Source organism: Eulemur rufifrons, chromosome 5, assembly GCF_041146395.1.
Source record: "Eulemur rufifrons isolate Redbay chromosome 5, OSU_ERuf_1, whole genome shotgun sequence".
Classification (NCBI taxonomy): Eukaryota; Metazoa; Chordata; class Mammalia; order Primates; family Lemuridae; genus Eulemur; species Eulemur rufifrons.
The window spans coordinates 49,689,953-49,715,172 of record NC_090987.1 but is presented as its reverse complement, the minus strand read 5'-3'; the positions used below and the strand labels follow the sequence as shown (position 1 = coordinate 49,715,172).

The window sequence follows — 25,220 nt, the reverse complement described above, 5'->3', positions numbered from 1 at the left end:
TACTTGGGAGGCTGAAGCAGGAGTTTGAGGCTGCTGTGAGCTAGGCTGACGCCACAGTACTCACTCTAGCCCGGGCAACAGAGTGAGACTCTGTCTCAAGGAAAAAAAAAAAAGTAGAATCCAAGTGCACTTGTGGTTTTGTATTACAGGTATCGTAACGTTCTGAGAACAGGTGATGAAGGACACACTCAACCACGTGCAAGTCACCTACAATCCTTACTCTCAAGGTCCTTTTTTTGTCTGTGAAGAATGTTGAACTCCTTGTCCTTAGTCTGCATGTGAGGAAACCAGGACGCCCAGACTTGGAATTTTCTGACACACAGAAATGTAAAAAGCTGTGGGATGAGGAAACTGAGTTACACAGCGTGGCCCGATGGCACTCAGACACCGGAAGCCGAGAAGGTGAACCACTGTGATGGAAAGCAAAGAACAACATAGAACAAGGACCCTCAAAGAAAGTCAGAAAGTGAGCTGGAGGATTTAAAGAGATGTGACAAGCAACTGAAAAGACCAGAATGAAGAGAGATTAGCCAGTGGTACGGGGGAGTGGGGTGGGGGAGGGCTGCAGGGGGAGGGAAGGGACAGATGACTATGTGAATGGGCAATGTCACTCGGGAGATGATGGAACACGATGGAGGCAGAACGGCCTGCAGGCAGCGTGGGACCCACAGGCTTCCAGACAAGCAATGGGGACGAGTGGTTTCCTTGCCTCCCTGTGGGCTCAGCAGAAAAGGAGCATTGATCCTGCACACTACGTCTTAATGTTCCCTGCCTCTGTCGTGGCTGGCACTTTGTATGATCATGGGAGACGCCTCCATTAGCAAAGCATGCTAGTGGGTACCATGCTAGTGGGCATCATGACAACCAGAAATACCCTCCAGTGAAAACACCATCAGCACCACTGAGGTATGAACCAGCCCAGGTGCCACTATGTCCTCACCTCACCTCAGCCCACAGTACTTGGAGGGCACACAGGGTGTGGGAAATCTGCGACAGTTTGTGTCTCTGCTCCCTTTATTGTAAGAGCAGCGTGTGCTGTGTAGTGCATCGGATGTGTGTACGTGTTGGTGTGTGTTGCATGTCAGAGAGGCTGTTGCTGTGGGTTTACTGGACAACACTATAGCCCCTGTTTCCACCCGGCTGTTGCTGAACAAGGACAGCTTTTTATGAGACCAGTTTGCAACCTCTTCACCAGCACCTCCTTGTGAAGAAAGAAATGTCACGTGACCCTGGGTTCAAGGGAATTTTCCTTAGTAACACACCAGCACATCACAAGCAAACCATGCGGTGTTTTCCCAAGAAGCCACCACAGCGGGCTACGTGGGCATCTCATCCTGGATGCTGCCCTTGTAGCACCTGTCCTGGAAATGGCCTGCCCCATATGTTGTCATTTTTTCATGGGGACACATCTGTTGTCTTCTGCGGCCAACTCATACTTCCAGTTAAGGCCAGTGGATGAGGTGGGTGGGTGACTATACCCTTGATCAAAAACAAAGTGTGTATTTTCTCGTGTGGTTTGATTCAGGCTCTGAAAGCAGTTCTCCAAATATTTGGAGTGGGGATGGCATTGTTTACTGATTCAAAAAATATTTATCGAGCACTTACTCTGTCACCTACGGTGCTCACTTGGAAGGACAGATATATTTGGGTTTATTCCTTGGGGTATGGTTGTTGAAAAAATGAGAAAAACCTAATCACATTATGATCACGCCTCATTTCAGCATGTGGCACTGCACATATGTGACCGAAATGCTGGTGAGCAGGTGTACTGGGCTCAAAGTCCCCCTCAGGTGAGACCTCTCTGCCTGAGATGTCCCCTCTTGGGCAATATCTCACTTCTCTGAAAGCACATTGGCTGCAAACTGCACAAAAGGGGAAATCTCAGCAGAATCTCCATAGCCTAAAAACCTTTCTCTGCACTTAGTGGTCACCCCTTGAGTGGGGCAGATGGGAGCATCCAGCCTTGCTGATCTGTTCCTGGGGATAAGCCAGCCCCCAGAGCCTGGGGTGAGCAAGGGAGCACCTCCTCCAGCCCAGCTTCCCCAGGTGATGAGTGTCAGGTGCCATCCATGAGTCACACAACCTCTCCAGACAGTTGGGAAACAAGGAACAAAGCACTTACAGCATGAGGCAGGCAGGGCTAGAGTCCCCAGGGGGCAGTTAGTAAGACAGTTTGGTTCTGGACAGAACAGACAGAGAAAGAAAAAGAAAAGCAAGTAGGTTGGAAAGTATTTTTCAAACAGGAGAACAGTAAAGCTTTAAAAGTCAACAAGCCCACTGGAAGAGGTCCATCCCTCCCGGTTGGGGACGGCCACCAGGAGAGACTGGAGGGCTCTCAGGTCCAGTACATTCATCCCGTAGTGTGTGTGGGGAAGTGGCTGGCACTCAACACAGATCTGTCCTCTGTCATCTGCCACAGAGCAAAGAAGGAACCACCGTAGAAGAGCCACTTCTGGTTTCTGTGCTTCCTGGAGTTGCCCTTTAGCATTTAACATTTCAAACGGCATTTTGGCAAAAAAAAGAGATGGAAATCACATGACTATCGCATCTGAAACAGAGGCCATTATATGGCCAGTTTTGTTTTGGTCACAATAATCAAACGGTTGCTGCTTATACTAAAAATTTCCCCTCACATTTTCCACTTAGAGATGGGAGGAAAGAATAGCATTCCATTTTCAGATAATTCTCTTTCTCTGTGCACCAGAACTCCTCACAGCTTCACTCTGCACTGCTGAACTGGCGCCAGGGAACTGAGAGAAAAAGAGGCCCAAGTTGCTTGTGGGGTGAGAGTGACGTGAGAAAGGGAGATTTCCTGTTGCCTAAGTCACCCCTGTGTCTAGAACATTCGGGGAAAGATTCCACAAGAGGGTGGTCAGAATAGGCTGGGAAACCAGAAGCAGCCCTGGTGATTCTGGAATGAAAACCTACAACGACTACATAATTTATGGAGAGATGGGAAGGGGTCATCAATGGGGCTAATACAGTATATCAATTCAAACAGATAATTCCACTGGAATGTAGAACAAGCAGAACACCAACAGAAAGGGAAAAAGGCGCCCGTGGCACACGGACGTTGCCACCGAGTGCTCCACGCAGGTTCTGAGTCCCTGAGACTGTCTGTGCTTCCTTTAGATCACTTCTTTTGGTAGCAAACACCAAGTGAGGAGAAAACCTACTTACTTTACAGAGGACAAAGGGGGCAAGGGGGGCAGAGCTTTGTATTGATGAAACCATTTTCATGCCACAGTGCTGACATTCTGTCATTAAACCATTTTCTTTATAGTCTCACAGACTGCTTGCAGCATTCACTGTTAGAAACTCAAAGCGATTTTTTGTTCCCCCAAATTAATTTCTATTTAGTCTCTAATGTAAATGGACGCTACAGACACGGCCAGTTAATGCTCTGGGACTAAGCCCTAATTTCAGCTGCCTCAGAAGGCAGAGCATTCACATACGGCAGATCTTCCCACTGCAGGAGTACTTACCTGAGGGCCCAGGGGCTGGGGGTAAGAGAAGCTCAAAGAAGATACCATTTGTCACCTGAGAACACTCAACCAGCAGTGGGGGTCCTTCTCAGAGCATGTCAACAATGTTAGCACAAAGACTCAGATCTTTGGAACGTGCAGGCCATGTACTATCAACATTGTTTTAGGCTGAACCATGTGGAATGGCCATTTCTGTGAGTCACTGGCCATTCCATAAGGTTTGATCTATTCTGATTTAAACTCTCTATTTTGAGTTAAATATTCCTCGGTGGGTTGGACCAGGAATCTAACCATCATCTACCCTCCTGTGGGAAATTCAGACCAGGTGACAGGAACACACTCTCCTGCCCCTGTGACCAAATCCACAGTTGACTGGTTTATGAATAATGTCAAGGTGGGTAATGATAGTCACCACACTGTTTTAAGGCAGGATTTTGATTTTATCCATTTGTTTCACCTGCTTTTATTGCTGGGGGACTCATGGGCACAGAGAGGGTTAGTCAACTGTGGGACGCCAGATGGCCAGTTGGTGCTGAAGCCAGCCTGGGCGTGCAGATGCCCTCGTGGTTCCTGACGAGAGCCGGGCTCGTGTCCACGCGGCCCACGCCTCTCCAGCTCAGCTCTCACACTGTTACCTACAAAGTCTGGAGTGTGCAGAGAGCCCGACAACGCTTACGGAGTCTGCACACACGCACAAATCCACACAGAAGACGGCAAATTATGCCCCCAAATGAAAAGCCCAGGTAAGTAAATAACGATCACTCACTCAGACCAGAGGACAAAACCTGACTCAAACCATGTCCTCGGTGAGACCAAGAAAATGAAACTTTCTTTAAGAAGTCGTTCAGGGTTTGTGTTTCTGCCTATTCCATTCTCCCATAAACCCAACACCTCCCCAGCTCCCAACGACCAATTAGGACAGTGATTCCTGAAATTACATGACCGGGCACAATTCCAGGCCCCACCAGGCCTGACAGCTAAGTGGACGAGCTGATGGGGGAGGGTGTGGGACACTCGGCATTCATTACCTCCATGGACCCTGGCTCAGCCGTGTCCCCCAGCGAGTGGCTGTCGCTGTTAAGACCTGGGGGGCCGTGGGCGGCCTGCCTCCTCTCCTCCTTTAAGGCGTGCTCCAGCAGCTTCTTGTTGAGGATCCGGGCCACGTTCTCGGTGAGCGTGTAGCCAGGCGGCGCGGATAAGTCCTGCCTCACAGGCGTGCCCTCTCCCCCGTCCTCCCTGCACGTCTCTGAGCCCACCCCGCTGGGGCTGGGCGACCTTCCTGGGGAACTAGTGCCTGTTTCCTGGCCTGGGCCCAGCTCTGGTCGGGGTTCTGCCGAGCGAGACCGACTGCCGGCCCGCGTCCCCTTCTGGAAGGGGTCCTGCACCACGGGGCTGTGGTCGATGATGTTGAAGAGGCTGGAGAGACCATCATTGATGGTGGTGTGCACGGGGCTCTCCCTCGTGGTGGTGGAGCGGGCCCAGGCCGACTCGCTGTACCCTTTCTGGGCCATCCCTGGTGAAGTCCTGTTATTTGGCTGGTCAGCTTTGGGGAGGGGCTTCCTCTGCAGCTTGGGGGAACCATACTTGGGGGAGCAGCATGTGCGTTCAAACTTGGCTTGTACCTTTTCGATGGCAGGGGCCACCTGCCTGCTCCTAAGGCTGCGGGAAGGAGACGACACGGGCGTGGTACCGCCCCCTGCCTTTGGCGTGAGACACTTGTGGGGGCTGCTGGTGACACCACTGCCACGCAGGGCTTCAGTCTGCAGGCCCACGCTGATGGTCTGGGTGGTCTGTGTCCCCGTCGTCCGGGATCCGTTGGTCTGGCAGGCCATGTCCTTGACTTGCGGCTTGGTGGAACCAGAGCAGATGGCATTCCTGACGGAGAAGGCCACCTCCTTCATGTCATCACTCATGTTCTTGGACATCTCCAGGCTGTGCAGAGGGGAGGCAAAGCCCAGGGAGGCACAGAGGGGGGTATCGAGGGGGCGCCATGCCCCCTCCACATAGTCTCGGGGGTGTCTGGGGGGAGTGCAAGGCCACCTGCTGAGCATGGGTTCCAGAGGGCCCCCCTTGGCGTCTCCCAGGCTCCCTCTGGCTCTGCTTGTGGGAAAGGGACCCTCGCTGCCCACCGAGGCGATGCTGTCCACCCTGCGCACGGCAGGCGGGCTGTGCAGCACGCGCACCCCGGACTGCTCCGTGAGCACGTGGCTCCTCAGCGGCTGCTTCTGGCAGTGCTCCGGGCTGGTCATGGTGTCCGTCGTCATGGTGACGCTCGTGGTCAGGTACCAGGAGGAGTCGGGGAAAGGCTCCGTGGTGGCCTCGTGCCCTGTCCGCCCTACCTCGGTCCTGTCTGCCCAGAGGTCTGGGGGCCTCTCGGTCCCAGCCCCGCCATGGCCCCTGGGGGGCGTGTAGTCCCAGCTCTTGCTGTTGAACTCCTCGATGTACTTGAGGTCATCAGGAGACAGGGGTGGGGTGACATCCTCCTTGCCACTGGTGGACGGCAGCCCCTTCTCAGGCAGGAAGGGGGAGACGTCCATCAGGCGCTGAAACTCGGACATGGAGGACACAGACACCGCCCTGGGAAAAGTGGAAGAGAAAAGGTGTCAGCATCCGCCAGGGAGCCCCGGCACACCGCAGCACCTGCGTCCCGCCCTGTGTGAGGGCCTGTGAGGGCGCCTGCCCCACCCGAACTGCTAGGACGCCTGCCAGCTGCCTGCTGGGCTCTGCGCACAAGCTGACCCCATGCGCGCTCACTGGACTTTCTATGGCCCTGTCAGAACTGAATCCAGCAAACCCGCCAGCCCTCACATCCCGTGGAAACGAGCGGAAGAGGGGGCTACACGGCAGCCATGGCTGAGCTCCAGACCGTGGCTCGACGTCACCGAGATGAGCACCTTCATTGACAGCCCCGCTGGGATTAGGAGTGCCAGGTGCCATCACAGTGCCCGTTCCACGCAGAGGGACACCCCGCCGGCCCCACCTACAGTGGGCCAAAGTATAAGCGGGAGAGACACGGCAACAGAACAGCTGCCATCTCAGGTCTCTTCACCAGCCAGCCTGCAAGTTGTAGAAGAAAGGAGGAAGTGGAAATCCTCATCAGGCTGGAAATTACGTGCCAAACAAAAGCTCGTCTGGCCCGGCCCAAATTCACCAACGGGCTCAGTTCCTTATCATCAATGTGTTGTTTGTTTGTTTTCCTCCTTTATTCCTAGTTAAGAGAAAAACTCCCTCAGACGCATGAACACACTGAAGGGGGAAGACGGGTGGGCCAGACCCACAGCAGGCACTGAAGGGGCCCTGGGGATGCTCCTACGCTATGGCAGGAGGTGGCTGGAGGGCTCGGGCAGCCGCCAGCCACGCAGGGCAATGGAGCGAGGTCAGGAAGCAGGCTGAGCTGGCTGTGCCTGAAGCTCAGGCAAGAGAACTTCTGTGGCCCAGAATCCCTCCGGCGGGGAGCGGGGAGGTGAGGTGTCTGTAGACTCACTGTTTCACAGGACATGTTGATACTCCCCTTGCCCTGCAAAGCACAGTTTTAATACCTACAGTTCTAGACTGGCGCTGGCCCTGCCGAAGGAGTCTCAGATTGAGTGCGTGGACCACTCCTATGTGGGACCCATTAATGGCGATGAGGCCAGAGTTGGGGTCCCGCTCTGAGCAAGTCCGTGCACTGTGTGGATAGGTGCACAGAACCAGCAAAGCTCAGAGTGGCTTTGCTGACAACCGCCTTCACCCCGGGGCGAGGCACGCATTCTTGTGGTTGCCACCATGGGTGAAAGAGCAGACTAAAAGTGACACTGTCAGGCGGTCCATCTAAAAACAATCTGCCAACTGTCTAACGGTGCTTTGAATAACAGCACGCTGGCTATGACGAGTGCTGGAAATGAAAGGAAATTGAAGGGATGGATTGGTTTTTCACAAGGTCTTGAGCTTTCCAGCAAATATGAATTTCCTCCTTTGCTTCTGGTCAATTCAAGTAGTTACTGAATTAGTAACGAGTCTTAGGATGCTGTGCACTGGGCCCTGTAAGTGCTCGATAGACGCTGAAGGCCTCGTCCTTTCCACGTTTCTGTGGCTGTAGCTCACCTCACTCCCACTGTCGCTCACCAAGAAACTGCTCTCAATCAGTGGCACCTACATGGGCGGGGACTCTGTGCCTCTGGGGCTTGGATGGACAGAGCGGAACAGATATGATGAGGACAGAGGAAGGAGAGGCATCAACCTTAGCAGCGGCCAAAGCAAACAGGACAATAATGACAAGAACCAGGACGCATGTGAGCACGTGCGGGCACTCGCAGGCACAGAGGAGAGACGCTGGGGCAGACACAGCGAGCGGTTAGAAGCCGGGGGTAAAGGGGACAGTGGGAAGGGCCCGTTCAGTTTTCACTCTGGATATTTTGATATTATTTATTTTACAACAAGCATGGATTACTTCTGAAATTAACAGAAGCAAATGAGATTTTTAAAAATAGCTACAGTGAGGGGAGGAAACGAACAGGCTGATGGCTTGGGTGGTGAAGGAGAGTCACAGACCCTGACTGGGACACGGGTGTGGGTGCCGCTGAGAGTGGAGGCAGAGTGGGGGCCGACCTCTGCTTGCTGTTTGCTCGGTGCCGGGTGCTAACCTGATTATTTAATGTGTACTGACACATGTAGGCTACCTCCTGATTACGGATGGGGAAACTGAGGCACCAAGCAGTTAGGTATCTACCCAAGGGCACGTGGCGAGTGAGAGGCAGAAGCAGCTGGAACCCAGGCAGCTTGGCCGTAGGGCCCGAGCTCTCAAGTCCTGCGTGTGCCGCCCGAGAAGGACAGAAGCGTGCCACGGGCACCGCCAGGTGCTGCCGGGATTTGACGGAGGGCACGAACAAAGAAGAAGTAAAACTAGAGGAAATTAGACTGGGAAGGACAAAATTGGTATATAATTAACGTCAACATCAATCACTATATATTTTCTTAAGGACTATTGTCAAAATATTTTAATAAATCATCCTAGTGGAGCTTTGAAATACAGTATATAAAGTGTCTCATAGCTTATCAAGAGGGAGTTTTTCCAGACTTCGAATGAGGAGAGAGAGGTTTCCACAGACTTTTCCAAAACCACTAAACACAGCACTCCTTTGTATACGTGACAATGCTGCAACTGGAGTGTCCGTATCTAAAACTAATACACACGTGGATATAGCACGTCTAGCCTCTTTGTTACTAGTAATCAAAAATGCCATATTTATGAAATGAAGAGTAATAAAGCAATCACTTATTCAGAAGTCTTAATTTTAAGTCATTTTGAAGAGAGAGTTAAAATAGACAACATCGATAAGCTAGAGTTTAAAGACCAAGAGATTTTTATTTCAGTATTCTATTATTTTCATCAATTTTACTTACCTTTGAAGATTTCCCTTGTGATTTTCTTCTTCCTATAAAGAAGAAATAACTCGGTCTGAATCAGGTAATTTTGGTTCCCTAGGGGCCCTGAATGTGCCTAAGTGATTGTTTGCTGGGCTCCCCTGGGAAGACGCCTTTGGAAGTGCGTGGAGGCCAGCCTGGTCAGGGCAGCTGCCGCCCCAAGGCCTCTGAAGCACAGTCATCAAAGCAGCACCCACAGCGTGACGAGGGGGCTGGAGCTTCTGCAGGCCAGGGAGGAGCCCACATGAGTGAGAAAAAATGGGCTATAAACTTTGTCATGGAAGAAGTAGCTCTTCTGTGCTTCTTCAAAGGACCTCACTAAGTACATGAATTTCAAAGCTGACTCTTGTAACAACCTGAGTAAGTCTGAGTGTGTGTGTGTGTGTGTGTGTGTGTGAGAGAGAGGGGGGGGGGGGAGGGAGAGGGAGGAAGATAGACTAACTTAGGAGACTGATGTCCCTTGCTCCAAATCTTGCTATAGAAGTCGAGGTGACTTGGGTACTTGCTTGGTTTTAAACATTCCCGTTTGGAACCAGAGGCGAAATTATGCTGCCTTCCCTTTAAGAAGGAGAATGGCAGCCGTGCAGGCAGAGAACACCACCAACACAGGTTATCGATTGCGAAAACGCCCTTGTGCTGACACAGTTCAAGACGCAAGCCTCTGGTAGGAATGGAAACACACTCCTCCGGACACTTCCCCCTGGCGAGTGTGCCCCTGGTCTCTGCCACGCAGATGAGCACGGCAGTCCCAGCCACTGCAGAGCGGGAACTCAGACACAGTCTCCCGAACCCAGTCCTGTGTTTTCTCTGCTATGAGAATGGGTCGTGCAAGACTGCCATCGGTCAAACGGTGGAACCGCGGCGACGTCCTATCAACCTGACACATATTGCTGAGAATGAGGCACGTGACCTCACTGCCATGTAACTGAAGTATAATTTCCCCATATTTCAACAACGCTATTTGACATGAACTCTTCTGAGTATTGATTGTTTGGGAGACCAAATGACAGGTACAGCAGTTGTTAAATATGATTAACAGGTAAAGATTCCTAAAATCAATTTTTAAAATGAGGTTTTAAAAATGTTAAAACCAGAAAAACGTAACTAACACTGTACCATGGAAATTTCAGTACATAGCCTAGCTCACTCATTTGGTCATCCAGTGAACGGCAGACTCCTAAGTGCTGGATTTTTCCCCTTTCCCCAGCATAAGATGTTTATAGTATGCCATTGTTCAGTGATATTTGTTATTTCTAAATGTCAGGAAATTTCTCTAAAACAGAATTTTTTTTGGTTATTAGTTTTCTAGAATCAGAAGACTACACTATGATTTCAAGAGAAGTTGAACATACACACTTAGCAGAATTATTTACTTCCTCTTGTGTGTTTTGCTGAATGCACTTATTCGTGAGACCCTCCTTGCGCAAAGGACACTAGTCCAGTATTTCTAGACCCAAAACAAGGTGGCAAAACTAAACTTACTGCAGAGCACACTGGGAGTTTAGGGTCAGGGCCCCCAAGGGAAACCCTTAGCACTGTGAAGATTTCATTTTAACTTATAATAATTCAGAGGCTGCCATATGCAAAAGCCACTGGAGCCTGCGAGGAGGGGAACGTGACAGATGCCGGCTGGGTTTCCCGACCCCCTCATTGTGAAGTAGTTACCCAGGACGGACAAGACCCAGGCTGACCTCGGGGAGGCAGTTCCTGAATTCCCTCTCAGGCCGGCGGGGTGGCGGCTCCTCTGGCTCGTCATCCAGGGACAAGGCATCCAGGTAGAGGTTCTCACTGGCCGAGCACCTGTCTGATTCCTTTAGCTTGGACAGTGGCCGGTCTTCAAATGGGACGGAGTCGGCGTCTGCGCATGGCCACAGTGCCACAGGGTGGGGCACGCGGAGGCTTCCCTGGTGGGGAAAGGGGCGACTGCTGCCTTCGCTTTGATCACAGAGGAAACTGCCACCTCTCTGCGGACTGTTCTCTTTCTGCAACTTAAGAGTTTTAAAAATGAAAATAATTAGCCTCACTTTTTTAATGGTCTCCCTAAGACCATCTTTTCTCCACAATTTGGAATTACATGTAGGTCAATTTGAAAGACTCTGTGAGAAGCAAATGTTCTTCCAGTTCTGACCTTAATTTTATAATATAACACAACACTACAAATGCTTTAAAAAAAAAAAAACCCTCAGTTTTATCTGGATTAGAAAATCTGCATTAACCACACATAAGTACGGCCAACTCTTTCTGACGCCAATATATAAGTTACTGTACGTAACTTTGAGTGCTGTGCTCATGGGAAATTCTATACTTATGTTTTAAAAATCTAATATTAAAACTACATGTTCAAAACGCTTTTGTGAAATTACCTTCAGAACGTAAAGCATACTAAATGGAAGGCCATCAGTGGCAGCAAACTTCTGAGGGTGAATCTGACTTCCCTGACTGGCCCAAACCATTTGGAACAGGTCTTATAAATAACCCCAGTGATCAAACTGGGCTATAGCCATTTGGTGTTAAAAAAAACTTATACTTTGCTTGAGAGGATTAAAACTTAGCTACACACCCAATAAAGATAAAAGGCTGATAACGAGAATCTATAAAGAGCTCAAGAAAATCAGCAGGAAAAAATCAAACAACCACATTAAAAAGGAAGCAAAATACATGAACAGAAACTTTTCAAAACAAGACAGACTAATGGCCAACAAACATGAAAAAGTGCTCAACATCTCTAATCATCAGGGAAATGCAAATCAAAACCACAATGAGATACCACCTAACTCCAGTGAGAATGACTTTTATCAAAAAAATCCCAAAACAACAAATGTTGGCAAGGATGCAGAGAGATGGGAACACTCATACACTGCTGGTAGGACTGCAAACTAGTACAACCTCTATGGAAAGTAGTATGGAGATACCTCAAAGAATGAAAAGTAGAACTACCACTTGATCCAGCAATCCCACTACTGGGTATTTACCCAAAGGAAGAAAAAAGACATTCTATAAAAAAAGACACCTGTACTCCAATGTTTATAGCAGCACAATTCACAATCTCAAAGATGTGGAAACAACCCAAGTGCCCATCAATCCATGAGTGGATTAATAAAATGTGGTATATGTGTACCATGGAGTTCTACTCAGCCACAAAAAACAGTGGTGAACTAATACCTCTTGTATTACACTGGGTGGAACTGGAGACCATTTCTCTAAGTGAAGTATCACAAGAATGGAAGAACACCACATGTACTCACCATTAAATAGGAACTAATTGATCAACACTAATGTGCACGTATGGAAATAACATTAATCAGAAATCAAGCAGGTGAGAAGGGGGCAAGGGAGTTGGGTAAATTCACACCTAATGGGTACAATGCACACTATCGGGGGGATGGGTATAATTATAACTTTGACTCAAACGGTACAAAAGCAATTTATGTAACCAAACATTTGTACCCCTGTAGTATTCCGAAATTAAAGAAAAGAACTTAGATATGAAGGCAAGTAAAGATCTGGTATGACTGAGGGAAAAAAAGCCACATACTTTACAGTCGTCCTGCTCTTGTCTAATTTGGTAAACTCAGGAAGTGGTGGTGGGAAAACACAGGACCTCTTGGAGTTAGAAGACATGAATTGGAGCCACTGATTTGTGGCTTGCTGGTTCGCTGGCAGGGGTAAGTTCCCAACTCTCCCCAGCTCAGTTTCTGCATCTGTAAAATGGGGACGTGCTCACAGCGGCCAACAGGCAGCCGCGCCGGCAGGGGCCTCCCATTCACCCTCCTGCAGCACCGGCAGCTCCGCAGAGGTGGTCCAGGGAGGGGCCTGCCGAAGTCACAGGGAACTGCTGAGGCCGCAGGCAAACGCTCGCAGGGAACAGGCTCCTCAGAGGAGCCCTCACGGGCTTCCCCGCCACTCCCGAGCCCTCCTCGTTGCCTCCCTCTGTAAACACGCACAGAAAGCACGGCCGAGCCCCGCAGCTCTGGCCTACGAAGCTGTACCGGGGTCTCTCCTGGACAAGCTCACACTCCTGGATGGGCTGCTCTTTTGAATAAGTGAATTATCTGAATGCTGAAAGTGACATTTGGATTTGACCTGAAAGGGTGGCCAAAAAAAGATTTAAAGTCCTCAAGGGCTGAGATGGTGCCAGGTAATTCTAAAACTCCCTTGAACGCAGACCAACTGGTTTTTAAAAGACATCATTACAAACTGCATCTTTGTGTCCTAATTTGAGCTTCGTCTACAAGTTGGATGTCAGCACGGCTTGTGTACGGCCAGGAGGAAAGCCACGTGAGATAATGAGGACAACAGGCCTGTCACTCATTTCCCGTGATTTCTGAGGTAGTGGAACAGAAGTCTCGAGTATTATCTTTATTTTATGAGAAAGATGGAGATTCCAGCAGCCAGAGCTTAAATCTGAAGAGTTCGAGGCAGTTCCCGGTCACATTAGGGAACAAGCAGATCATCCTGGTTTGAGCCCAGCCCCTCTGCTCCCCCCTCCCCTCCCCATGACACAACTCTTTGCAGTTTTCTTAAAGATGTCACATGCTTTCTTGAAAAAAATTAAAAGGAAAGATTTTTGTATGTTCATTTAATACATGTCGGCACAATTTAGTTTCAACACGTGATCATCTCCAAGCTATTCTGGGCAAGGAATTAAAATGCAAGAATCCCATTTGAAGCTGTAAACGTGCACTGAGGGTGTGAGTGACGAGGGAAACAGAATGGCTAAAGCAGAGAGCTACGAACCAGCGCTCTAACTCAGTCAAGTGGAATTTCAAAAATAAACCCAGGCAGCCAGGAGCAACTTGCACTCAAGCTGGCAAGTGTCAGGTTTCCTAAAAATGTGCTGGAGCGGCTGTAGCTAGGGTTCTGCTGCTGGGATGCCTCTGGGGCGCTGTCATAGCACGGGTCCTTAGGCAGACAGGGTTTCTGGGGGGACTCATTTCAAACCAGCGTCAGCACCTACTGTACTTGCAGTCCCACAGAACAACTTTTAACGCAAATAGGAAATTTTAAAGATTTGCATTTCAAATAATATAGGAAACAATAAACCCTCAAGAGTGTCACCTTACCCAGGCTGGTGGAAAGAAAAAAAGGTCACTTTGTAAACAGGCTTTAAGAAAATGGCCGTTCATGTGGTAAAGGCAGCTGATTTAAGAAAGTTGCTGGAAGGAGGACGGATGACAGTTCGCTGTCTAAGTCGGCAAGTATAGCAAGTCCGACAGTATCTGCATGTTAACGGGGAACTGACGGCTCTAGGAGAACCGTAGAGTGACTCCATGAAAGCTTCCTACACCCGCAATCAGAGTTGGATTGAGACGAGAGACACTGATAAGACAGATGGAACATGTTATATGACCTAAGCCAAGTTCCCACAGTCGTACATCACATAAAATGCCTCATGCGGTGTAGAAATTATGTAGGAATTTAATGACACCAGACAAGTATGAAGCATGTGTTCTGAAAGTGGAAAATGGATTTAGTGTTGCTTCTTTCACCGTCTGTATTAGGTTATCATCGTCAAGGTTACGTGGCTTACCAAGTAGTCAAATGTCGAGAGGATACATTGGGAAGAATGTTCAGTTACATCTCGTTTATCTATGGAATGTGTAGCTAATAGTTAAATGAACGGACAACCCAATAACTGATAAACAAAATCTATACACCTATACACACTTGAGCCAATTGCCTCTTTTCAGACATTCTAGAGAATGCCGGTAACTGCTTTATTTAATTTTCAGGATTGGGCACCAAGATTTATAGTCTTCTTTAAAAATGCTGCGAATATTCTTGGGAAAAGGCCAGATTTATTTTTGAAAGCCATAATTGCACATCTGAAGCATCAGTTCACTGGTAACCAGTCTTCTTCTAAAAACAGCAATGAAGTCACCCACCACACAGATTTCGGGAACAGAAGATGCCCGAAACGCATGTGTCTCAGATCCATGATGCTCAAAGACGTCAACCTTGAGGGCTGAGCTTCTGAGGCTGTCAGGGTGGCAGAAATGTCTCAACACTGACAATCTGGAAATGGAGGTCAGCTCCTGACCACTGTTATCTTTCCAAAATTCAGTCTTAAAATGAGCTGACGGCTCATCTTTAAGTCTCTGACTCTCCACAAGTTGAGTGTCATCGGATGTGTCTTACTAATTTTTCCTTTGCTAGAAATTCCTCATTCCCAAAAGTGAAACAAGAACCTAAAATACTTGCTTCACTTATATCCAAGGTGTGACTTTCAAAATGAAAGAAGCTTGTGACAAGACCAACAAGATGGCTGATAGGCAAAGGGGACCCTAGAAGGGCCACGGCAGGGATCATGATGGCCTCATGCGGTATGGGAGGGACATACAGAGTGACTGATTCTAAAGCAAAGGCCAAGAAAGAAACCCCCTGGTGACAAGTTTCCTGGAGTTTCTGTGACACTGGTCAACTAAAGTTGGATATGACAAATTCCTGACCATTTTCATAAGAATCCATGCTACTTCTACCCCTAAAATTTCCACCTAACAACTGACCCATTCAATAGAGCACAGACACACAGGGGATTTAATGTGGGAGACTCTTCACAAGTGCTGCATTTCCAAGCCAAACAGGAAATGGCCAGCTTTCCTCTTGACAGGATTTGGGGAATTTTGAAATGGAGCCATATCAAAGATCAGCAATGTGACTCATCCATGTGAGTGATCAAACCTAGGAGAAACTTCAGCCCCTTTCTATCTGCAGTGTACTTTCTTCTCAGCGGTTTCCAAGCCAAAGGCTCTGGGTCTCTTTTACCATTTAGTTTGTTCTCCCTCCCTCCCTATCCCACATGATGCTTAAACTCACCTTTGTCGTTGTACCTGCATAACAACGGGTACCATGTATGTGGATAACAGAGCACATTTTTCAAAAGGCTCCCACATAAGTGCAGGCAGTATGGGTATTTAAAGTAGAGTACTGAGGGTATTTTTCCTGAACTCAGTTTCTTACTGATTAATACATTTCCTTGAGGCCTCATGAATTTATAAAGGATGACAGGCTGAAATAAACAAAATGTATGCTATATAAAAATCTAGCCAGGGAAGAATTCTAAATATTGGTCAATTTAATTTGTGCATCATTCAGGAACCACTGCACCTGTGCAAACTGTTCTGTGTCTGATGCAGTGCAGAGCGTGATTGTCCGGGCAGTGGAAAAACTACCCCCCCGCCCCCAAAACTCATCTGAGTTTCTGAATCCTTTGTTTAGCTGAAGCTGATGAGCTACCTCCCTTGACTGTGGCCCTATCTAATCACAGCTCAGCAATAGCCACAGCAGGTACAATCGCCAGCAAACAACCTGACTTCAACTTAATTCAGCAATTTCTTTACTAATGACAATTCCACATAAGCTGGAGCAGTCACTGTGACAACATCTTTAGTGGCAAACTTAAAAGGTAGTTTGCTTTTTAGCAGAAATCACTGAGTAAGACCTGAAATTACCTCCTGTTTCAAGTTTAGTTTTTAAATTCCTTTAAAAAGCTATCCCCCTCCCAGAGCTCCCCCTTCCCCACATGAACGCTCCCAGGAAAGTCACCTGCAAACTTTGCAAAGCCAACCTCTGTGCAACGGAGGGGTGTGAGCCTAGATCTCCAACACTAGCAATTCTAGTGTTTCTGCCTCTCCTCTGGATGCCCACGAAACATCCTGAGGCAGCAAGGGCCATACAGCAGCCTGATTTTTTTCCCTAAGTGCTCTTGCTTTCCAGGTCAGTTTAGCAGCTGCATGTTCTGCCTGTGCTCCAGCGCCGGGGGCGCGGCCTTACCTGCTCTATCTTCCACAGGAGTTCCTTCTTCTGCCGCTCCCACTCCTGCCGATCTCTGTCCAGGCGGTCGAGAAGTTCCACCTTCTCCCGGTTCCAGTTCTTCTCGTTGTGATGGATCTGCCAGCGCAGGTCCATGACCAGGCTGTGGCTGTCGGCCAGGAGCTTCTGGTGCACCTCCCTCTCCTTCTTCAAGGTTCCTTTGCTCTCAGAGGAGCCTAGTTCTCCCAAGTTGTTCTCCGTCTTCTCTTCCAGCTGTCAAAGAGAAAAGACTTAGGACCTCCCTCCCTGACAAATCTTGCATTTGAAGATGAAGAAAATCTCAGCACATTTACATATGATCCCTGGAAACATGTTTACACCAATATTTGGCCAATCCCACGGAAGAAACACATTTCATTTTTAAAGTCCTAATTAAGAACATCGGACACAGACAGTCACACAGAGTGTTAAGCAATGAGTCCACTTAGCTTCCCATGGCCAGCTTCCCAGCTCCACCTTCCTAGTCTAAGTCACCACTATCTCTTGCCTGTACTTCCACGTAGCGCCTTGAGGGCAGGCACCACATCTGTTCCCATATCCTTAGCCCCTGTGTGGACCAAGGGCTGGGACAGTGATAGAACCTAATAGTTTTCAATAAATACTTGTCAAACACCCAGGAGGTTAAATATCAAGAACAAACAAAATCTTACACCTTATGTAATCAACGTGGTAAAAACCAAAGAGAAAATCTTGAAGGCATACGAGAGAAAAATGTCACATTACATAAAGGCACAAAGATCAGAATGACAGAAGACTTCGCATCAGAAACTATGCAAGTCAGAAGATGATGGAGGGACAACTACAGTGCTGAAAGAAAGATGTCAATCTAGATGGAATCTACATCTGGCAACAGTATCTTGCAAAAATGAGGGAAAAACACTTTTCAACAAACAAAAATTAAAAAAAATTCTTGCCAGCAGCACTTCAGTTTAAGAAATGACAGAGGAAATTCTGCAGGCAGAAGGAATATGATACCAACAGACACTTTGATCTGCACAAAAATAAGCAATGGAATAATATACTATTTTTTTTTCCTATTTTTTAGTTGCCTTTAAATATGATTGACTATTTAAAGCAAAAATACCAGTCTGAGCAAGAGCGAGACCCCGTCTCTACTAAAAATAGAAAGAAATTATATGGACAACTAAAAATTTATATAGAAAAAATTAGCCAGGCATGGTGGCGCATGCCTGTAGTCCCAGCTACTCGGGAGGCTGAGGCAGGAGGATTGCTTGAGCCCAGGAGTTTGAGGTTGCTGTGAGTGAGGATGACGCCATGGCACTCTAGCCCAGGTGACAGAGTGAGACTCTGTCTCAAAAAAAAAAAAAAAAAAAAAAAAGCAAAAATATTTGCAATGTATTGTGTGTTCACAGAATATGTAGAAGTAAACTATGGCAGCAATAGCACATAGGATGGGAAAAAGGAATTGGGGATATAAGAGCCTCACACAGCCTGTGAAGTCTAATACGATTTCAAGGTAGACTTTGATTAAATATATATTATAAACCCTAGGGCAACCATTAAAATTACAAAAACAAAAAATTCCAATTTCAAACAGCTCCTGGCAATCCCCCTAAGCCAGAGTGGAAGATGGGGTGTGAGATGGGGTGCTGAGCCTCTTGCAGGTCCATCTGTCCCCCGTAGATGCTTTCCCAGCACCTCCTCTCTTTAGAATCTCCTCCCCAGGCAGCTTGCCCCTGCCCTGGCAGCAGATGGCCTCTGCCACCCTGCTTCATTAAGCTGTGAAGGCGAATTCCTTCTCCTACCCACAAACTCCTCATCCACACTCCTCAGGTCTCTCATGGTCAGGGTCACCCCCTCCCCATGCTTGGAGCCCAATCCCTCTGCCTACTCTGGGATCCTGTGTCACCAATGACCCTACACAGTTCAGGTCTCACTTGACATCTAAAAACAAGGCAGATGCCTCCCATGACCCTATGGCCCCTGTTCCTCTAGCCCCTGCCCCTCCTTCTTTCCCTTCTGCCGTCAAACTCGCTCCTTTCGCTCTCGGCACAGCAGTTTGCTTTACCCACACCCCAGTGAAAACTGTTCCTGTCAAGTTTTCCAGTGACTTCCTCATTGCCAAGTTCAACAAAACTTTTCATCCCGTATCTGTCTTAGCCTCTCAAAAGCTTCTGATAATGCTGAACTCCACTTGGCATAGCATGGTATCACTCCCTTTGGCTTCTGAGACATTTGCTTCTGAATTGTCATTAATTTCTCTGGCTGCTCCTTTCCAAAGTCCTCTTCTTCTACTAATTTCTTGAGAGTGAGTATTTCAAGTTCCTTCTTTGCGCTCCTCTTACTCTACGCAGTCCTGGAGATTCCCCCCACAGTCTTGTCTTCCACCTCCTCGTTCACATCTTCAGCCCAGTGCCTGTGATGACAGGCACCTCAAATCCAGCCCTCTCCATCCCCACTGGCCTCTCCCTGTGTTCCCATCTTAGTGATGGCACCATCGCTGAGGCACCCAGACTAGAAACCGAGACCCATGCGAGGTACCGGCTGCTCCACAGCATCTCACTGCTGGCCACCAGGTCCTGCCACTCTGTACTTGTGGTTTTTCAGCTGTGTCCCCTCCATTTCCACTGCTGCTGCTTTCCCGCAGCATCACCCTTTCTCGCCTGCACGGCCACAGTGGCCTTTCCATCTCCAACTTCTCCCTGCGGCTCAGGGCTCCTACACCTTCTTAGCGTGGACCCCTGTGGCAGTCTGGGGGAGCCAAAGGTCCCTCAGTGTTCATTTTGGGATATCCACAATGATTGTAATGGGAAATGAAAAAGTCTGTGATTTCTTTTGGGCTTGTTGCCTACTTTAGAATTGGAGGACCTGCTAAATTTTAGTGAAAGCTTAGCGAACATAAAGATGCACTTTTTCCTATTCTATTTCTGAAGTCTCCTGATTTCAATGTACAGACCCCAAGATGATCCATTTAATTCTAATTGTTCCTAATCCATTTCTACCTTGAGGCCAGAATAATCTTTTCAAAAAGGGAATCTAAACTTGCATGATAAAATCAGGATCAAAGTATTAATTCTTTACACCCTCTGCTTTCCCCTCACACCTGAGCTCCTAAATGGGCCATGTTCCTCTCTTCATGATGGTCCTTTTTTGCCTGAAACTTCCTTTCCTCTTCCACGTACTAACTCCCATCCATCTTTTGAGATTAGTTCTAGCAAGACTTCCACAAACAGCTCTCCCTGATCCCTCAAGCTGAGGCATGTGCCCTACACACTCCCATCCCCGATCGTCCTGGGTACAAGCCTGGTGGCACCTTCCACCCTGTTATAAATGCCAGCCCTTGTCTGGTCCCCAATGCACTGAGAGCCCCTTCAAGGAACATTGTATCTGCTCAGTATTTAGAACAAGGTCTGACTTCGCAGTCTGCTGAAAGGATCACAGATTTGGGGAGTGACACATGGGCTCCACTGAAGGAAGATATTTAACTTTTAGCAGAATTAAACTGTTTTGCATCAAAGTTGAAGAGGGCAAATATAGGACTATTACAGATGGACTAGCATCAGCCCACATGCATTGCTTCCTGGGCAGTAAATGTTTAAGAAACTTCTGGGCAGAAGATAAACTCTTTACCTACTACCTGGCTTCCAGGTTTGAAATCCTAGCTTTATTTGTGGGTATTTATGACTCCCCTTGAGGCTTTATTTGTAGCAAACATGTGGGTGGATACTATGTTCTCCTAAAACAAACATGAAATGTTTTAAGACTGGCTTGCATCAAAGATTATGCCTCCCTTCTATAGCTACAGTTACATCTTTGAAAATATTTAGCTCCCCCTCCCCCAAAACATATTTTTAAATAGGTCTGAAGGCAGCTCATCAGAATGTCCTTACTCGTCCCCCTCCACTGCTGGCTCTGCAGGCTGAGGACGACGCACAGCGTCTAATGTGAGTCCCCCACCAAGCAGTGGGCAGGACCTGAGACTGGGTCGGCTGCTCCGTCATTTGATGGGCCTGGCCTGGAAGGCTGTGTCCCCGCTGTCTACCCAGGGCTGCTGGCCTGACACCACTGCTTGCTGGGGCCAGGTGGCAGCGCAGGGGAACTTGCGGGTACCGGGAGAGCTGTTTTCTTTTGACGTGACAAGTCTGTCGAAAGGCCATTTGGAAGAGGTCTCCTTTCTGGGCAACATTTTTCTTTCATGTCCAGGCCAATTCCTATAAAATTTTAATTACTTTATGGTTTGCCTCAAGACAGAGCCTAGAAAACAGACGACTGAAGCATCGAAGGACCTTCCCTCCTCCTTCATGTCAAGGGGCGGGAAGAACCCTGGGAGCTGACCTGGGCAGCAAGGGCTGTGCAGGAAGTCACATTCCTTTTAAGGATTTCCAAGGAAGAAAGATGTAGGAAAGGATGTTTCTTGCTTTGTCTGATCTGGACTCCTATGGCCGTGGGGTGAGACCTCAGAGGACGCTTCGCCCCTGCGCGAAGGAGGCAGGAAGCCTGGGCGCGCTTCTCACCCTGGCGCCAAATGGCGCTGTGCCCTGGGACGAGCTGCGTCTGTGGGCCTCAGTTTCCTCTGGTGTAAAGAGACTGAAGCTGATGAGGCTTCTTGGGCGTGCAGTGGAAGGTCTACAAGTTCTTTTCAATATTTTGAAAAATCTAAAGGAAAGCACGTGTTTGCCTTTTTCAGCGATAACTAAACCACAGTCTGCTGTTGCTTGCTCCGTCTAGAATGTGTCATCTCAGTCTGATGACGGCTTCATGCCGGCCAACCTTTGCTGGGGCTAAATACAACCTTGTTCAATGCAGAATGGGGAAAAAAATGCTACTTTTAAACTGCTGCTTGGTGGAGGCTGTGTTTCCTACTTGAGAGAGGGAATAGCAGGGAAAAGGGGCCCTGGGAAGGCTGGGCACTTTAGAGAGAGACGCACGCAGCCGCTGCGCCCCCCCCCGCCTGTCCCGCACAGGAAGGACGCAGTGGTCAGGAGCCAGGATGCTGGCAGGGTAGTACCTGTTCCAGGCGGCACTTGAGCACGGCCCACTCCACGTCCCAGGCCGCCCTGTCGCTGGCGTATTGCTGCTGCAGCCGCAGCCGGGCACGCTCGTCCTCCCGCAGCTCCGAGCGGAAGTCCTCCAGCAAGGCCTTGAGGGCGCCAAACAGCTGCTGGTTTTCCACCACCTGTGGGAACACTGAGTCAGGCCCCGCCACCTGATTTAAGAGTATCTTTAGGTCGGAAGAAAGGATCTGGCAATCAAGGCAGTGCCGGGGCTGTTTCCAGGTGCCACTGGCCCAGGCGCAGGGCAGGTGGGGAGTCTGCAGTTAGGGGGAGGGGGCAAGAAGGTCCCCATTACTGGCCATCGGCCTCCTGCGGCTGAGACTGAGGCCTGTGCCATCGGGAGGAAGGCTGCCCCTGGCCACTGGCAGCTGCATGCAGAGGCGGGCACTTGGGCTGGCGCCGTGGGCACCTGAAGCAGAGGTGTGCTAGGCCCAAGGAGCAGAGGCGAGGAAACTGCAGGAGGCCACAGGAGCCCCCGAAGCCATGGCTACCAGGACGCTCTGTGACTTCAGGCGTCCAGAGCTCTGAGGTGGGCTGACTGGACTGTCCTGGGATTACAGATATGATGACATATACACTCACCTACATGTGTGCTGTTACGCTAGTGCCAGCTGTTGAGCCAGAAGGAATTAATAAAGGCCTGGGGACTTTTATAAACATAGGGCAGTCATACTCTGACTTATAGTGACTAAGAGACCATACATATGACAAGCATGGCCATTGGGGGTGGGGGTGGGAGGGTGATGTTTAACAATTAAAGCCAAAAGTGAAATGCTGAATATGTATGTATGTTCATGGAGGCTTCATTGTGGTCCTCTGAGATGGAATTACCAGCCCTCACCTCTCAGGGCCCTGCACGTGGTTCGCTAACTGTGCGAGTGACAACTGCCCCTACTTGCTTCTCTTGCGCCTGCCCCACGCTGCCACCACTCTGAGTGTCTGGGGAGAGACAAGCCTGACCCACCGCACGTTCCCAGTGGCTGGCACAACCCCTGGCTCCTGCTAAGCACACACATGTGTGGTAAGTGAAGAATAGATTCTTATTACTAATCTGCTTATAGCTAACTTAAAATCTTATATTTTCAAAAAACTTCCAGCCCTTCGAAGGCAAATTTCAAAGCCATGATTTCTATGTTCATACATCTCAGCAAGGGTATTACATTAGAAAGGTTTGTCCAAATGTATGACACATACTGAATTGGTCGTGGTACCTTGATAATAAAAGCCACGTGAGGCCATCTCTACTTATCAGACAGCACTAAGAGCACATCACGTCTCTCAGGGCAGGCTCAGAGCACTCTTGCTCGGACATGTATGAAGCAGGTGGAATAAAAGCTCCACTCTGGGAAGAGAGAGCTCCACACTCTCACACAGAATTCCCCGCCCCGCCCCCCCCTTGGTAAACCTCTCCTGCCCGGTTCAGCAAGTGCACGGGGGACCCCTCACTCGCGTCCTACCCACATGTCAGCCTGCACTCCTCAGTCATGCTGCTAAAACCATCTAGTGGCCAGGTGTGGTGGCTCACACCTGTAATGCCAGCACTTTAGGAGGCCAAGGCAGGAGGCTTGCTTGAGGCCAGCAGTTTAAGACCAGCCTGAGCAACATAGCGAGACCCTGTCTCTACAAAAAAAATTTTAAAAATTAGCCAGGCATGGTGGCTCACACCTATAGTCCCAGCTGCTTGGGAGTCTGAGGTGGGAGGATCGCTTGAGCCCAGTAGTGTGAGGTTACAATGAGCTGTGATGATGCCACTGCACTCTAGGCTAGGTGACAGAGCGAGAGCCTGTCTCTAAAAAAAAAAAAAAAAAAAAAAAAAAATCAAAAAAAACCCTAAACAAACAAACAAAAAAACCCAACCATCTAGTTAATCCACTAAACCTACATGAAAATGGCTAAACATATGTGGGAAGAATTTAAGATACTTTGTATATATGTTTAGATTTAAATAAAGTTGGATTAGAAAAGAGAAATTCTTTAACATGAGCAGACTTATTACTGAAAACTCCTTAGCTGTCCTCATAATTTAACTGAGAAGCTATAATATTAGATACAGTAGACTTCTGATGGAACAGAAAGGCCTATTTGTTAACATTTATTGCTCTTTGACTTTTCTCACCTTAAACTCCAAATTTTACTTTAATAACTCTAGGATAAAAGGCATTAAGAGTATAATTCAGTTAACACTTGAAAAACTCAGCAGATAGGGAACCATCTACAAATCTTACACATTCTTTCCAACCACTCAAATAATAAATTACCACTATACTCAAAGAGATGCTCATAAAATGTGTGAAGTTGTTAACAAATGCAGAAGTTTTTTAAAGTCCCACATCAAAAGTATCTAAAAATTATATAAGTGGAGTTGAGTGAGAAGAAGTATCATGACAATCTTTTCAGAAATACACATCTTCATACAGAATTTGTTTGCCAAAAAATTATATATATTTTATGGTAGAAATCTACCATAAAATTTGGTATTTTCATCTGGATTTTAAGTAAAAAATCAATCACTACTTTTTGAGCCAAGAGCATTTCAAGCATAAAATAATTGTAATAATTTTGGTTCAGTCTTTGCCACAGTCATCTAATTTTCACTGAAAAGAAAGCAGAAAACCATTGAATACATTCTTATATGTAATCAATAGCTTTCTATGAATCTCAAGCTGCATACGGTATCAGCCTGTGCTGTTCTTAGCCTATACACCACATGACTGTTAATAACATTAGAATCAGAACTTGATAGTCCTTTTGCAAATTGGAAATTTGGTTTTTCTGGAAACAAGTACTTTTTGGCATTAGCAGATACCAGATTAAATAAAATTAAGCCTTAACGTTTTCATGCACATTTTGGGCAGAGTAGTCAATGTGGGGTTCTATTAAACCAGGATAATAATATCATGGAATGGGCTCCAGAATTGCTCTGGGGTGGAGGTGGCCAAAGGGAGCAAGAGAGCCCAGAGCCAACGCTGTTGGTACATGTCATCACAGTCGTTCAATTGCAGTGAGTGGCACGGCAGGAAGCCAGGCCAGTTTCTGCCAGGAGAGCACAGCAACGGGACTGCAGGTCCATGTCACCATTTCTGAAGACCCAGAATGAGCTATAGAGGGCATGAGTCTCCTAAATGGGAAAAAACAGTGCCAATAATCACTAATGTAAGTTGTTTCCTATGGGCTGGGGTGTACTCAATTATTTGCCTGTATGACCTTATTTATATTTCCCATCAGTCTCGGGTACTGTTATGCTCCCCATTTCCAGAGGAGGAACTACAGCGTGGAGCAGCTGAGGGACTGCCAAGGTCCCGCTGGTAAGGAAGCGAGAGCCCGGACTGCAGTCCAGCTCTGCCCCTCGAAGACAAACCAAGCCAGGAATATTCGAATTCTGACATTATACTCTGCTCAGGTTTTTTTTTTGAAACTTTGCCTTAGAGAAACCATCTAAGCCCTGTGAAACTAATTTCATCTCCTGTGTCAAGGGAAATAATTATAGTGAGCCATCCTGAAAGAA

General features: G+C 48.0%; 1 protein-coding gene across 5 annotated transcripts in view; it reads right to left on the bottom strand.

Moving 5' to 3' along the window:
* MTCL1 (microtubule crosslinking factor 1) overlaps nucleotides 1-25,220 on the bottom strand; it is a 116,359-nt gene that overhangs the window by 1,989 nt on the left and 89,150 nt on the right. For 3 of the 5 annotated variants that reach the window (XM_069468261.1, XM_069468262.1, XM_069468263.1), the window contains 6 exons: nucleotides 21,670-21,837; nucleotides 16,662-16,913; nucleotides 10,580-10,876; nucleotides 8,868-8,899; nucleotides 4,514-6,062; nucleotides 2,123-2,179 (listed from right to left, as the gene is read on the bottom strand). In XM_069468261.1, the coding sequence (XP_069324362.1) occupies nucleotides 2,141-2,179; nucleotides 4,514-6,062; nucleotides 8,868-8,899; nucleotides 10,580-10,876; nucleotides 16,662-16,913; nucleotides 21,670-21,837 (2,337 nt within the window). In that variant the 3' untranslated portion in view covers nucleotides 2,123-2,140. The remainder of the gene's footprint in view (nucleotides 1-2,122; nucleotides 2,180-4,513; nucleotides 6,063-8,867; nucleotides 8,900-10,579; nucleotides 10,877-16,661; nucleotides 16,914-21,669; nucleotides 21,838-25,220) is intronic. The other 2 variants (XM_069468258.1, XM_069468260.1) reach the window with 1 other exon arrangement.